The sequence below is a fragment of the Curcuma longa genome, chromosome 11 (assembly GCF_044706935.1).
Source record: "Curcuma longa cultivar G26 ecotype Majalengka, Jawa Barat chromosome 11, ITB_CL_G26_1.1, whole genome shotgun sequence".
Lineage (NCBI taxonomy): Eukaryota > Viridiplantae > Streptophyta > Magnoliopsida > Zingiberales > Zingiberaceae > Curcuma > Curcuma longa.
In genome coordinates, this window is record NC_133871.1 from 18,808,720 (window position 1) to 18,823,289 (window position 14,570).

Here is a 14,570-nt window from a genome sequence, read left to right on the forward strand (position 1 = left end):
CTTTTGGATTTAGCTTTTGTTTGGATCCAATTATTGACTAATCAAGCCCCGCCTAACTCCATCGATCCATCCATCGTGAGGAGATGCTTCCTTATATGTGTACAATTAAATATATACGAATTGCAATAGCAGCGAGTTGTGTTTATTTCCCTGTCATTTTGTTAGTTCTTTTAGACATTTATTTATTTATTTATTATGTTTTAGAATTCTTTAAGTGATTTGATGAATGATTAGTGGTCTATAAATTAACAACGCCAGAATGATTAATCACTGTCATTTTTTATTCATCCGTTAAAGCTTTTGTTTGTTAATCTGAATCACCCTGAAACGACTAATATGCTAGCTATAAAATTAATGTCTCTTCGCACATGCTGATCGATCGGATGCGTAGTATTTGTTTGTCTGGTCGCGCTTGGAAGCCAGCGGCGGGACTCGTTAGGAATCACATACACATCTACGAATAATCAGTATAATCTCATCTAGAATATATATATATATATATATATATATATATATATATATATATATATATATATATATATATATTAGTCTCTGAAGCTGCAGCAAAGCACAGCTAGCACTCCATTTGCCTGCCTGCCTGCCCGCACCGCACGTAAAGCCAAGCGAGTAGGCAGCGTGATGAGTGGAGGGAGGGAGGCATGAAAATGATGCATGAACCGGCCTGCCTCAGCGAGGCCATGTCGAGGGCGGCAACCCACGACCGCATGCACGCTGCTGCGCTGCCGGCCGGCCACCGCGTGCGCCATACGTAAAGCCCATCAAGCGAGCCTGCTCAATGCCCGACAGCGATATTCATGACGACGATGGAGTCAAAAAAAGAGACCGTGGAAAAGAGAAATAGGAGGGGACATTGCCAATCACTTAGTCGCTGCTTCACAGACAGCCACATCACGTGGCTTCGCTTCTAGATTCACTGCACTGCTGGGACCAGTCTAGCTAGTCTAATATAATTATATATATATATATATATATATATATATATACTCTTCATAAATTCTGATACGGAGATGGTCATTCTCGTCCTAGATTTCACTGTTTAATTCATTGGTTCATTAATCTGCACCACCCACTACTACTGTCTCGGGACGCAATATTATTAATGTTGTGGCTTTGTTGTGTAGTTGGACGATTGATTTTCCCCCTGATTGAGGACTTGGATTCTCATTCATGGACTGTGCTACTGTGGGCTTGTTGTAAGAAGCTTAGGCAGGTGAATTGTTGATTTGTTGTTGGGGGAAAATTAGGCCTTGGACCTTAATTTCTAGCTTAATTAATTGATACAGCAGCAAACGCTATTCTTATCGTGACCATTAAACACGATAGCAACAACACAATAGAGTGTGTTTATGTCTAAAATCTATTATCATTAAATTATGAACTAACTTTCAAGTAAACATAATAAATCTTCGTCGGTCTGTCGTCTGTCTGTCATTATAGAGAAACTCATAAAAAAAATTTCATGCCCTTGATATAATAGGATAGAGTAGAATAGGCTCATAAAAATATAATAACAATTAATATACTTCAAGATAAGTTAAAGTCAAGCACGGTCAATCTCTAAATGTACATAAATTACATTTCAAATTTACTTGATAAACTAACGAATATTCTGAAGATCGACTTCTAAATGGAGATGTTTGTCTACCTCCAAGATTAATCATGTGAAACTTAAACACCTAAATTATCAAAAAAATACAAAATAAAAATGTAAACCAAGTCATTTTGTTATGGTGGCTGAATCTATTTGAGCGATTGCCAGTTATACCGAAGACAAGGAAGATGGATAGTAAAGAGCAAGAGTATTTTAAAAGAATGGAAGGCTGAATTGATAATCTTAAAAATATGTAGTATCTAAAACCATTTTCAAATAATTTTTCTAATGATAAGTAAAATTATTTCAACTATTTGAATTTGAACACAATAATTTTTAATGTCATATTATATTTATATATATATACACATATATATAACCTACGCCTAAATATTATTGCATCAAATTAGAATTTTTTAGCTATTTTTAACCATAACATCAAAAAAAATTGTAGTCTCAAACTATCTTTTGAAGTTGTGCAACCCTTCTACAAAATTATAGTGTTTATTAACTAATGCATAATTGTGTTTGCTTTTGATAAATACAAATATTGTTTAATTTGTTAGTAATAAATAGAAGGTAATTTAATGAAATATTTTTTTTTAGATTTAGGTACTTTTGGAATGTTTCTAATGCTTTTAACCATAATTTAATTTTTATTAAATATTTTTTATTTATATGTACAAATATAATAAAATATATAATTTACTATAATTATTTGTGTGCAAATTTAGATGACTTTTGAATATATTTATACATGTATGTAATTTAGAAAAATTAAACAATTTTAGATCAGAAATTATTGCAGAGATGTGCTACCTGCGACTATGAAAAGAGTGATATGTTAACTCAGAAACCTCTCAATTAATTAATCAGATATAATATATATATATATATATATATATATATATATATAGATAAGGAAAACCAAATACATTGAATTAATCGAAACATTTTTTCCCCTCTATAATATTTCTTTTCCAGGCACGGCAAGCACAGATGAACAAGAGCACAGTGAGAAGATACAATTACATGAGCATAATTAGGAAACTCTAGTGTTCTTCTGCCTCTTCTCTTCGAGCTTTGCAGCTTCGTTTAACATGTCCAGGGAGTCGCCCTGCATGTTCAGCTTGGCAAGAGCAACGGCTTGCATGTAGAAAGCAGTCGGCCAATCAGGGTAAAGGCATTGTGCTTGCATTGCATCTCGTAGAGCTGCATCAGGTTGGTCACACAAAAGATGGCACAAGCTTCGCCTAGCATACACAGTCGGCGAGATCATAGTACCAACATCTATGAACTGCAAATTAAAACAAATTGAGAAAAACAATGTCAACTTGAGCAACGTGTGCTATAATGCTAAGCAACCTTGGCAAATAGATAAGCAATGTTGATGTTGCTTGCATAGCCATTGTGTAACACTAAGATTAATCGGTTAGGTGGAATCAGTGTAAACTGAATGGAACTAGTGAAATGGGTTCCTATAAATTCATCAATTAAACTCATCACATTCATCAATTTTTATCCTAGTAAAACAAAGAATCATTCACTTATGTAGAACAGAAATACCTGAGAGTAACACTCAATTGCAGTCTTAAATTCTTTGTCACGGAAAGCAAAATCCCCTCGCTTGCGTGCTTCCAGCATATCCCTCATCTGCTGCGTCCATTCTTGGAATGATAGCTGATACAATCACGAAAAGATAAAAGCATTATACTATTCTCTATAAACTAGAACTATTTTCTTCAACATAGTATTGCCGAAAGCAATCAAAATAGTTTCTTGTGTCAAAATATGCATAAATACCTCATTAGTTACTTCATCATCTCTGTAGTGAGTCGTTACTAAAATCTGATGAATGGCTGTAAGATCCATTCTGGAGCAGGCCTCTCCCATAGGTGACAGAGGCTGCTGCAGAGGTGGAGCTTCTTCATGCTGCTTCTCTAGGCCCATCATTATGTGAGATGGCACCTGTGCAACACAGAACATTTTAGTATACAACATACTTTCAGAAATACTAGACCACTAAAACATTTCAGAAATGTAACATTGGCTGACTCATTTGTTGAATCTTTTAATTTGCTTGGCCAGCATCCAATTAACAAACAGAGTCAACTTAGCTAGTTTATAAGAGTCACCTATGTCATGTAAGATTTCTTTTATTTTTATTTTTAAATGACAACATTTGCTCCACAAAGGAGCACATTGCGGTATTGCCTCTGTAGATGCCCATATCAAACAAGAAGGTAAACTCAGCTTTTAAGAGGATCAATTACTCACTTCTCTAATTGTTTTCATTATCTCATAACAGAAGCTATTATATCTAACGGAATTGAGAATATTAAGTTTTGAAAGACTAATAAAGTAAATGAACATCATGCACACTTGACATCTCAAGCTGTATCTTGTCAAACTGAATGGCTTGTATTTCAAATGCAGCAAACAATTGTAGTAATTTTTACTAGTATTCAAGAAATATCTTAACATAAATTGTACCTCTGATTTTCTTTGCAATAGTTCAAGTGTTGTCACCAGCTTCTTTGTATCAGGTCGGTCCCTAGGCTCATACTGTAAACACTGAGAAGCAAGGTCAACTAGTGTAGTTGCCTCTTCAGTTGAGAAATTTCCTTCCAAGTGTGAATCCATTAAGACTAAAGTGTTTTTATCACGTATCATGTCAAGAGCCTGCAAGAACTTGGATCTCATCAACTACTCAAACATATTTGTCCTTTCACAAAGTAACCACATATATTCATGTGCGTGTGCACATAGTATAATCAATACTCATTAACATACATTCATGTGCACATGCTCTATAAATTTTGCTAATCACAAGTAAAGAGGTGGACAAAATAATAAAAGTAGTTACAGATGGGTATAGTCAAACTGAAGCTGGAATATTCACAGGTACCATAATAGATAAGCCATAATTTTCTTTAATCCTTTTGTATAGGGCCTTGATAAGACATGTAACTCATGGGCCTAACTATTAACTGAGAAAACTACATCGTGGCTGAAATCAAATCTTCCCAAAATGAAAAATTTAACATCTGACTATATGATCTTCACAAAACAAAACCAAATTGTAGCTCCTTTAGTTTGCTTACTTAATAGCATGTGACAGGAAACACCTCGATGGAGCACTGACAGATGGCAACAGAGACATGAACAATGGCAATATCCATGCCACCTAAAGTAAAAGGGTGGTTGATAATTGTGGTATTCTTTTATTGCAATTTTTCAGCCTCGTGTTTTTTCTACATAGATATTTGTACTACTCCTGGCTTAGAAAGCTAGTTGTTCTGGAGCTAATCCCCTATCATCCAAAAAGGCCCTCCTGTCGTTCTACAAGACACCACAGTGGCATTTTTTCACAATGTTGTATTGGTTTTAGTAACAAAGTAGCATTTCATTAGGTTTTGTTAAAATCAAGGCTAAATGTTAAATGTTAATCTTTTAGTTAGTGAGCCACCTTCCCTTGTTGGTTTCCAGAATTATCTTATCTTCGCCTAGTTCACAAACTACCCATCAAAAACTTGCCAAGTAACACTTGTCATGGCAACTTATCCTAAAATTATTCAATCTGACAGTAAACAACCTATGCACAGATTGAATATGATTAAATTATACAATTTTGTTTCCCCTTTCCTGTGTGTCTTGAATCCATTCTCTAATCCATCCCTAAGTTGGCAATATAGCAATTTCATCAAAAGTCTATCACATGTCTTATAAGTTGAGCCATAATAGTCAAGACTAAGGGCTACATCAATAATCTTGTTCAGCTATAGGTTCTAACACCATGTGTTTCTAAAACCAAACTAGAGGTCGAATTGTTAAGGCCACTGAGTAGCTGGTTCAACTGTGGAACCAGATGGCCTGATTGACTAGGAAAATGACATCATAGATATAATTTATATTTTTACATTCATTAAAATAGTTATATGTTTAATAAAGATATTAACATACTGGTGATCCATCAACTGGAAAAAGAATGTCACAAATATGCTTTTGTACAAAATATTTTTTATAATTATATATATACACAACCCCAGAAGCACACCAACCATTAGGCTAGAAACCTAACTGGATTCAATTTTCCCGGTTACTATTTTCATATCACTCAATTTATGAGTCAAACTGGATTGAATTTGTTGCTGGCTCCTGGTTTCACCAGCCAGTCCAGTTCAGTCTTAAAACCACTGATACAATGCAACTTCTTTTGTCAAGAGCTGGCAGGGATTTTCATGAATGCAAATAAGAGATTGCAGAGGAATTTATCAAATAACCAAGGTAGTCTACTATAGGTATATAGGCTCTCACTAGCCTGATTTTGTTCACCGGGTGTCTTACTACCAACAATCTATGTTAAAAAAACATGCATATCTAAAGCTAAGAGAATGGAACGATAACTTACATGAGTAGGAGGAATGCGCTTTCCACTCAGAAGATCCAAGAGGACAGTGCCAAAGCTAAATATAACACTCTCTGGAGTTACTCTCCCTGTAGAGAATCAAAGGTATTCCAGTCATAGGCACAAGCCTGAATTTCTTTTTCACTTTAGCAGGTACTAATATATTGATAGGTTAAGACAGATATAGTAGTGGTAATAATTTTGCACCTGGAAAATTTTACATTACTACAAAATTTCCCAATTTAAGTTCAAAAAAAAAAACATGAATGCCACTTTACAACTCAACCTAGTTTCAAATCTCTCTCTCTCACACACACACATATTGATCAATGTGAAGTTTGCTTGGATTGTTGTCATAATCCCAAAGCATTGATTGCTGGATAGAAATTGAGTAACATAAGAGCGAAACAGACAATAATAAATCAAATAAGGTAGATTGGGCATTACATAAAACTAATATAAAGCCTGTCATAGTGTTCTAGACTAAGTGGGCACGTTTGAAGGATCTCTTCAATTTGAAATCAACAGGCTCTCCACCTGTAATTTCAGTCTACTACAAAGCTTGTACAATTTGCCCTCGATACTATGGTATGAAGGAAAAAAGAAAATACCAATATGATCTTGCATCAAAGGAGAGAAGAGTCAGTTCTATGGAATGAAATCAGAACTTCATGTTTTCTGATCAGATGGTATGAAGTAAGAATAAAACATCTAATAGATATCCATACAAATATAGCAAGTGCTATATGCCAATAATTCTCTCTTTTAGAAATTTCATGCTCTCCACCTATATACTCTAAGCCTCTGCCGCGATTTTGAAATAGGAGAAAATCAATAATGATTTGTTTTGGCAGATTGTAGTGTATCATTGTATAGGCAGATATTTTTCTAACTGTCACTTATGGAACATGTATATAACACAAAACTCAATGATGAAAAAATTACTACAATCCTTTCCTCACCGAAAATAAAGCACTATGCTCAAGCATGCAACATAGTTTTGCTTGTAGCAAAATGCTAAAGAAACATCAAACAAAGAGAATTTGCACAGATGATATTAGTATCAAAGATGTACTTAACAAATCTCTTCAGTAACAAAAATAAGCTAGTACCATTTCTCAAATACTCTGGTGGTGTATATGCTAGATTAGTGCTATAACTTTTACCATCCCTGCTGTTCTTCATAAGACCAAAACAAGAAAGCCGTGGATCACCATCCTGCATGCATATGTGAAAAAATAAACTAAAAACACCCAGTATTGTAAACAAATGCACAGCAATTTCTGTGATTGTAGCAAATTCAGGAAGAGGAGAATATCATAATTGTTTACTTTTCCTTTTTCATCTTACAGTTTCAGAAGCTATGTTCATAAGTTTTACACATTGAGATTATTTTCCATCTAGATGCATGGCCAAGATAAATGAGTGCATGGGCATGTCCTTATCACCTTTTGCAACAAGTAAATTGGCAAAGGGTGAAACAAATCACACCAATTCTACATACATTTACGACCTAACAAGCCAGTATTTTCAACAATTTAGAATTATGTTCACTTGCCTTTTAATCTTATAGCCCTACATACAAAATATGCTTTGGCAACTTCAAACTTGAAAAGGAAGAAGAGATTGAATGGTGAATCAGAAACAGAATCTAACACTGGTTCATTTAACTTTTGCTGATATTGTTATAGATGGATAAAAAAACTATTGGTATTTATTACGCACAAACAGAATGTCATGACCTGTAGTTAGTAATTGAATACTTTATCAGAAACCAAAAAGTCATAATACACGCACTAAAACCAACCGAAACTAACAAAGTTGTATTCAGGGATTCTCAAAGACAGAAAATCCAGTTCAACAAAGGATGCATTCTCAAATGGCAATGAAAGCTTTGTTCACAAGTACATAATAGCTCTTAACTCACAGAAGTTTGCCCATTTTGATTCAATCATAGAGAACTTTCTCTTTCACATAGAAAAAACTCATGTTTATGAGATTTGACAAATCACTACATTTTAGTTTCCAAGAAGCTTGCAGAATAAAACACCAAGCAGACAAGTTTCATAAAGTTGCCAAGACAATTATAGAATAAAAGCTGCTCAGCTCAATATTATCCTCTTTTAAAGGTACAAACTCCAATGATATTTTCCCACAACAAAACATTGTTGTGTCAGCAATATATCATACTGCAGAAGAATCCTAACTATTGAAATGAAAAGATGATTCAATAACAATTAGCTAAGTCACCTCGTCAAAAAGGACTCTGTAAGCATTCAGGTCATGATACAGTGGTCGTTCCTCATTGCTGCAGTATTCAAGGGCTTCGGCAATATAGAATGCAACTCTTAAACGCATAGCCCATTCAATCGTTTGGTTTTCCCCTTCAAAGCAAAGAATGATAAAGGGTAAGATTCCATATAAAATAAACTTTAAGTAGTAACACAAAAAACCTTACATAAGGTGCTGAACAAAATGCAGTTTTTCTTTACCAAAATTGTTTTATCTTTTTTATCTTCTACATAGGAACAACAAATTCACCATGCTTCATTTGACAAATCAAGAAGCGTGTCTAGTTCCCAACTACAATCAGTCTAATGACACTCGCTCCCAAAATTTTTGCATACTAGTTAACCATTTTCAATGAAGGCGACAGCTTAAAAATTCGGCTTATAACAAGTATACAAATTATGGCATAGTACAATAGAAAAGATATGCAAATTGAGAGCGCCCAGATACTCCAACTCAACATAATGATGAGTAACACTCATTTTTCAACTAATGAAGCTTGTCATTTCAACAGAAGAAGATAATTGGGTGATGGGAATACATACAGTGGAAGAGATGCTTTGCAAGGGTGTCATTTGGCATATACTCAGTCACCAGGAGCCTCTCATCTCCTTCACAACAGTACCCAATTAGATTCGCCAGCCTCCTGTGCCTCAATTTCCCAACTCCCCATGCTTCCTCCTATAATCCCAAGAAGAAGAAGCAATTATTCCCTTTTTGCTACCAACAACAAGATCAATCGAGCAACAAAACGAGACGATGGGTGGGTGGTGGGCGGGGGAGAAACCAACGGCGAACTGTTTGGGATCAGGCCAGGCACTCTTGGTGAACTTCTTGACGGCGATCCACCGGCGGTTCTGCAGCCGGCCCTTGTAGACCACATTAGGGGCTTTGTCGCCGCTCTCCGACACGACGTTCTTAGGGCTGAATCCGTTGGTCGCCTCCCTGAGCTCCGCCAGCGAGAACTGGTCAAAGGCCGGCACTTCTCGCCCACGGCCGCCCCCACCACTGCCCTCGGCCGCCTGGAGCGACAAGGACGGGCGGCGGCGCTGTTGTTGCTGCTGCTGGCTCTGGTGGCTCCATTTCTCGCTCTCCGGCTTCAGGCAGGAATTGCAGCATCCCATGGCCGCCACCAGCGACGAGGAAGACGAGACGACGACTACAAAAGCTACTCCTTTCTCGATGGAAAATTCTCTGCCTCTCCTCTTAACCCTTCTATATATGTATCGGTTAAAACGGAAATTACATGGAAAGTGTGAAAAATATCAACTTTTTCACACAAGAACCTGAAAATAAGGCAAGAGAACTACACCTCTTGCTCCACTTGCTTCTCTATTCCCCTTCATCCTTCCTTCGAGCAGGAGCTCGGTCTCGACTTGTGCAACCAGATATGAGTTTTTAATCTCCTTTTTATTCCTTATCTCCTCAGGCATTAACTGGACACGCAATAAACAAGCAGCATTTAGTACATGCAGCAAGCAACTACTGTTGCCGCTTTAACGTCATCTCTGTCATTTCTTCGCACAACGCTACTTCATACTTTTATATCTACTTGGTCTGAATTTCTCGGCGAAAATTATGTGTCAGGTGGTGACAGATCTTTATCAGAATGAAAAGAACACATGAATCTCACGAGTCGCGAACTCTCGTCACGGGCCCTGCAAATTTCTTTTTTCATTTCCTATGTTTTCGGAACACCTTTTAACTTCACACACTCGCAATGAATGTAAAAGAAAAAATTTTGCCGGAGCTGGAAATCTGGTCAGTGCACGAATTGATGGAATGCGCTGGTCTGGAAGTGGCTGAAAGCCGGCATATGACTTTCACGCATATGGCCGAGTCCATAGCGCGTCCTTTGACGAGCGACCGAGTTCATACGTATAAAACCATAAACTGTTGCTTGCTCTTGTGGGGAAGAGAAGACTCGGAGCCTGCCAGGTTTGAATCAAGCTTCCATCCACCACTTGGCTCACGTTGAATGGAATTGAGTCTCTGAACAGTAACGGCCGCTGGGGACTAATTAATCGCAACAAGCCATGCATGTTGCAGTCGCAGTTGCAGTCGATGATGAAAGTGATGGCATCGGATCAGTTAACCTAGGCGTAACTAGAGTTATTGAAAACGTTCAGTTCATGCAGATTCAGCCACAAAAAGATTCGACACATTCAACTATAATTCAAATATCAAATAAAAATTATTTTAAGACTTTTTAAACAGCTTTCGATAAGATTTATGATGATCATTTTTTAATCAGCAGAACGTTTCGGGACCTTGGAATCCTGGTTGAGTGCACTCTGAGGTTGTGGGAGTTTTTGTGCACGAGGATCACTAAAGGCGATATTAACTTTTCTTCATCAAGAGTTTAAGGTAGAGTAAGAGTGATGGTATCCGAGATTATTTCTTAAGCACCCAATCTTATTTTCCAAGCGCTCCTAACTCATTAATATCTTCCCTGAGCACTTAATCTTCATCTAATTACATCTCATTTGGACTTGGGGTGGTTGCTAGGATCTCGAGCATTCAATATTCGTCTAATAATATTCTACTTGGGCTTAGGAAGGTTGCTTGAGATCTATGCTCTGTCCTCACTATTTGTCTAGTAACATCCCACTTAGATTTGGGAAGGTCCCTCGGGATTGATGCTTCCGAACACTTACCGTTCGTCCAACGGTGATCCATTTGGACTCGAGAGACCTACTCAAAATTAATCAATCCAGCCCTTAGCCTCAATTTCCGACGATTTAACACCCTAGCAACATGACTAGTGTATATGATGGGCACTGACCTCAACCATCGTCCCCGTTTGTGCCCTAATTGTCTCTTAGAGGGATAGTCATTGTACATATGACATGCTAAGTGAAAATTCTTTTCCGTCGATTATATATTACAACCGATGAAAATAGATTAAAATATAATTTTATTTTTGCACGTGTAAATAATTCTTTTCTATCACACACTCGCTCTTTTTCTTTTTCTCGCATTTCTATGCATCTCATTTCTTAATTTGGTATTGATTTGATCATCGAATCATCCATGGAGCCCCGCTGATATACTTTATTTCATAGATCATTGGATCTTAACTAGCTAAAAGATTATTATAACTTCGACTCAAGAGACATCAAGAGAGAGGAGTCGTCTGAGTAAGTAGGAAGGACATCATTAAAGATATTTATGTGTAAAGCGTAAATGTTTATTTGTCGAAGTGTTTATTATATTTTATCAATAGATTAATCATAAACAGTTTTGTAGGCATAATTTACACCGAATTAAATATAAGTCCTCGTCTTTTTAATTTATGTGTTATATATGTTAAGATGGATAAAAAAAATTATCTTGCAGACTGCTTCTACTCTTAATTTAGAAGTGCTCAAGTTGAGATAATCAATTATAACAAGTAATCATAGACATGTCTTCAATCTCATCAAGCGATAGTGGAGATCTATCTTTAAAGTTTTACCACTAATGCTCTGATGACCTTGATAGATTTGAAAGAGAAGAAAGAATATTTCTATTTTTATAAAGTTTTTCTCTAGTTTGTCTCGTCAAAACTTGAAATGAAAAAAATGTTAGTCGATAAAGAGAGATACGAGTCATTAGAGGAAGAGAAAATATTTTTTGATAAGGAATCCAAAGAGGAGTGATATAGTTGATGGAGAAGACGGTTATCGAATATCGAGAGTAGGTGGACAATGCACCACTACGCTGATACTAGTTCAGTCACCATTAATTATTGATCGACTTCTTATCACTCCAATTTAGTTGTTGGCGGATAGATTTGAGATTTGGGAGTGTGTGATAGTCATAGATCATATCATTTTTTAAGGATAAGGCTAAATGGCGAAACGTGGACTCAGGAGCTTCGATTGCGTAGAAGCTACGACAAAATTTATAAGCGAGCCAGGAATCAACATGTGGTGAGGAACGAGGGATCTATAGCTAGACCCTTTTCTCTCTCTCAAATTAATGAAGGTAGATAAACAAGGGAATGGTTCTGTTTTTAGATTATCCCTCAAATTAATGAAGGTACATAAACAAGGGACTGAATATTGAAAATGAATTCTTTTCTTTTTTAAAAAAGAAAAAAGTCTTTTCCTTCCCATTTTGTTCTCCCAACACAACATAATATCGAGCAAAGAGACTCCATCAACAAAATATCCGATTACTCAGTTCGATTGAATTGCCCTGCATCAAAAGAATTTTTGAAGATCTTGTCCTATTTGCAAATCTTAGCTTCAATCAGAAGACCAGCCGGAAAGAATTCTATGCACGTATCTCCAATGAAGTAATTAACCTGTCATCGAAATTTGACAAGTATTCCTAATTTCTTTGCGTTGGGCCCCACCTAAAAATGGAAATCATTCGAGCATGATTCACCACTCCATGTGCTAGATTTGTAACTCATGGCTGGCTCGCTGCCCAATCATTTCATGGTTCGGTGTCATGCGATCGTGACGTGTGGACAGGCTGTGACGAGATGCGTCGTACGCTCGGACCTGCCACTTTTCTGTCTTTCCCTGTTTTGTGGCAGTTGGCACTCTGCTACGACGCACGGTGGCTACGGACGGAGATAGATAGGGATGCCGTGTTGTCGGAGTCGTAGCTGCGCGTGTGGAAAGGGATGCGCGTTCGCAGAGCTACAGAGGGCTGCCAAATGGATCGGAGCTGGGCAGAATGGTCTGGGTGAGATAGGTTTGTGTCGGCCCATCCAAGGCCCGATATTCTGATCGAATAGAGAGCAGGTGAAGTATGAGCCGCCTAAGCTTTCTAATACGGACACCACACAGAAACAAAACTGCTAAAGGATTTGGCACGAAGCATCGAAGCTAAAATTAGCTTCATGATGCATCATAAACTTTCAAACCAAATCTAAATATAATTATATACTCATTGAATCCTCTTAATTACTCCTTTTCTATTGAATTGCCGACAGCCATTATCTATATCCATCTCTTTTGCATGGCAAAGTTCTTTTACCCAGTTGTCGATCTTATGAGTTTTGAGCATACTTCATATAAAAGACTCTCGTGATCTTGAATATATTTTACACGTAGTCCATGTAGAACACTGCTCCACCAAACTGCTCCACGTTCGACGACACCAAAAGTCCACCTGTCCTCAAGGAAGAGCCATCGATCCTTGAAAAAGTAGCCGCCATGACGGCATGACCTCATGAATAGTGATGATACAACTACTCCACTCGAATGCGTTCTACGCCCTTCTCGAGGATGCAAAGTGCTTCCTCTTTTCTCAATAATTCTAGGATTACGTATCTAAAAGCCACTCTTTTTTCAAGGACTCTGGTTCGTGCATTATTGAAAGAAGGGGATTGATTGAAGTACTTTTAAAAATAATAATAATAAAATTATTCTATCGTGTTTAATTATAATTTTTTAATTTACTTTTTTATAGATGATCATGAAACCGATCGTATAAAACTATTAGATGAAGAATTTCACCTTTTGCAGAAAAAACAGATTTATTGAATTTATTTTTTTGTATTATTATGGCTGTAGGACAGATACTATTATAAGGTTTGAGGGGAGTAAAATTATTTTTTATTGAATTATAGCGTGATTTGAAATTAATACTAGGTAAGATTAATTATTTAGCTCTCACCATCTGCGCCTCCAAAATTTGTTTTTATTTTAATTGACTATAAATAATTCAAGTATTTGAACTTGGTAATTTTCTTTGAAAGGAAACAATTAAAGTGGAAAGAATTGAATCATATCTAGTAATTATTGTATTTGGAAGAAAATCCATTCAGAAAATAATAAATATTATGGTAACTAGAAAATATATATTTGGGCCAAATGGTTTTAGTGCAGGAAATTAGATGAACTTAAGGACTAATTGCCCTATATATAGTATCTAATTTTTGTGATATGATTAATCCTAAAAGTAAATAATTTAATTCCAAATACACAACTAAATAAATTCAAAAAATACAAATGAGTTCAAAAATATCTACAACAAGAATCATTCTTGTCTTTTATCACAGCATCATTAATCTGACAAGCATTAAACGATTGAAAACGATGAGTACCTAATCCTGCCATCTAAACCCAAAATTAAAAGTTGCCTCATTTCTCAACTAATCTGATTTGAACTTGTCCAAATAGACATATTTTAGCTAGTTAGATCTGAGAGCTTCGATTTATTTTCGAGTGCGGTGGATAAGTTCTACTTATCCATAAAGTCGTTTCACAATTTTCGTCTTGAACCTTAGTTTTACCCTTTTTTATATTGGATGTCAATTTA

General features: G+C 36.4%; 1 protein-coding gene across 3 annotated transcripts; it reads right to left on the reverse strand.

The window, feature by feature from the left end:
* Positions 1-2,530: 2,530 nt before the first annotated feature.
* Positions 2,531-9,939, reverse strand: LOC141838136 (serine/threonine-protein kinase BSK1-like). Of its 3 annotated transcripts, XM_074725535.1 has the most exons (10): positions 9,622-9,939; positions 9,101-9,524; positions 8,855-8,990; positions 8,271-8,404; positions 7,133-7,238; positions 6,024-6,109; positions 4,106-4,294; positions 3,416-3,580; positions 3,179-3,292; positions 2,531-2,909 (listed from the first exon to the last, which is right to left on the reverse strand). In XM_074725535.1, exons 2-10 carry the CDS (start codon positions 9,431-9,433, stop codon positions 2,655-2,657), a joined length of 1,518 nt encoding a protein of 505 aa, XP_074581636.1. In that variant the 5' UTR covers positions 9,434-9,524; positions 9,622-9,939; the 3' UTR covers positions 2,531-2,654. The 3 variants fall into 3 exon arrangements, with proteins under 3 accessions (XP_074581636.1, XP_074581635.1, XP_074581637.1); XM_074725534.1 differs by having other exon boundaries at positions 9,101-9,939; XM_074725536.1 differs by lacking the exon at positions 9,101-9,524 and having other exon boundaries at positions 9,622-9,931.
* Positions 9,940-14,570: the final 4,631 nt, after the last annotated feature.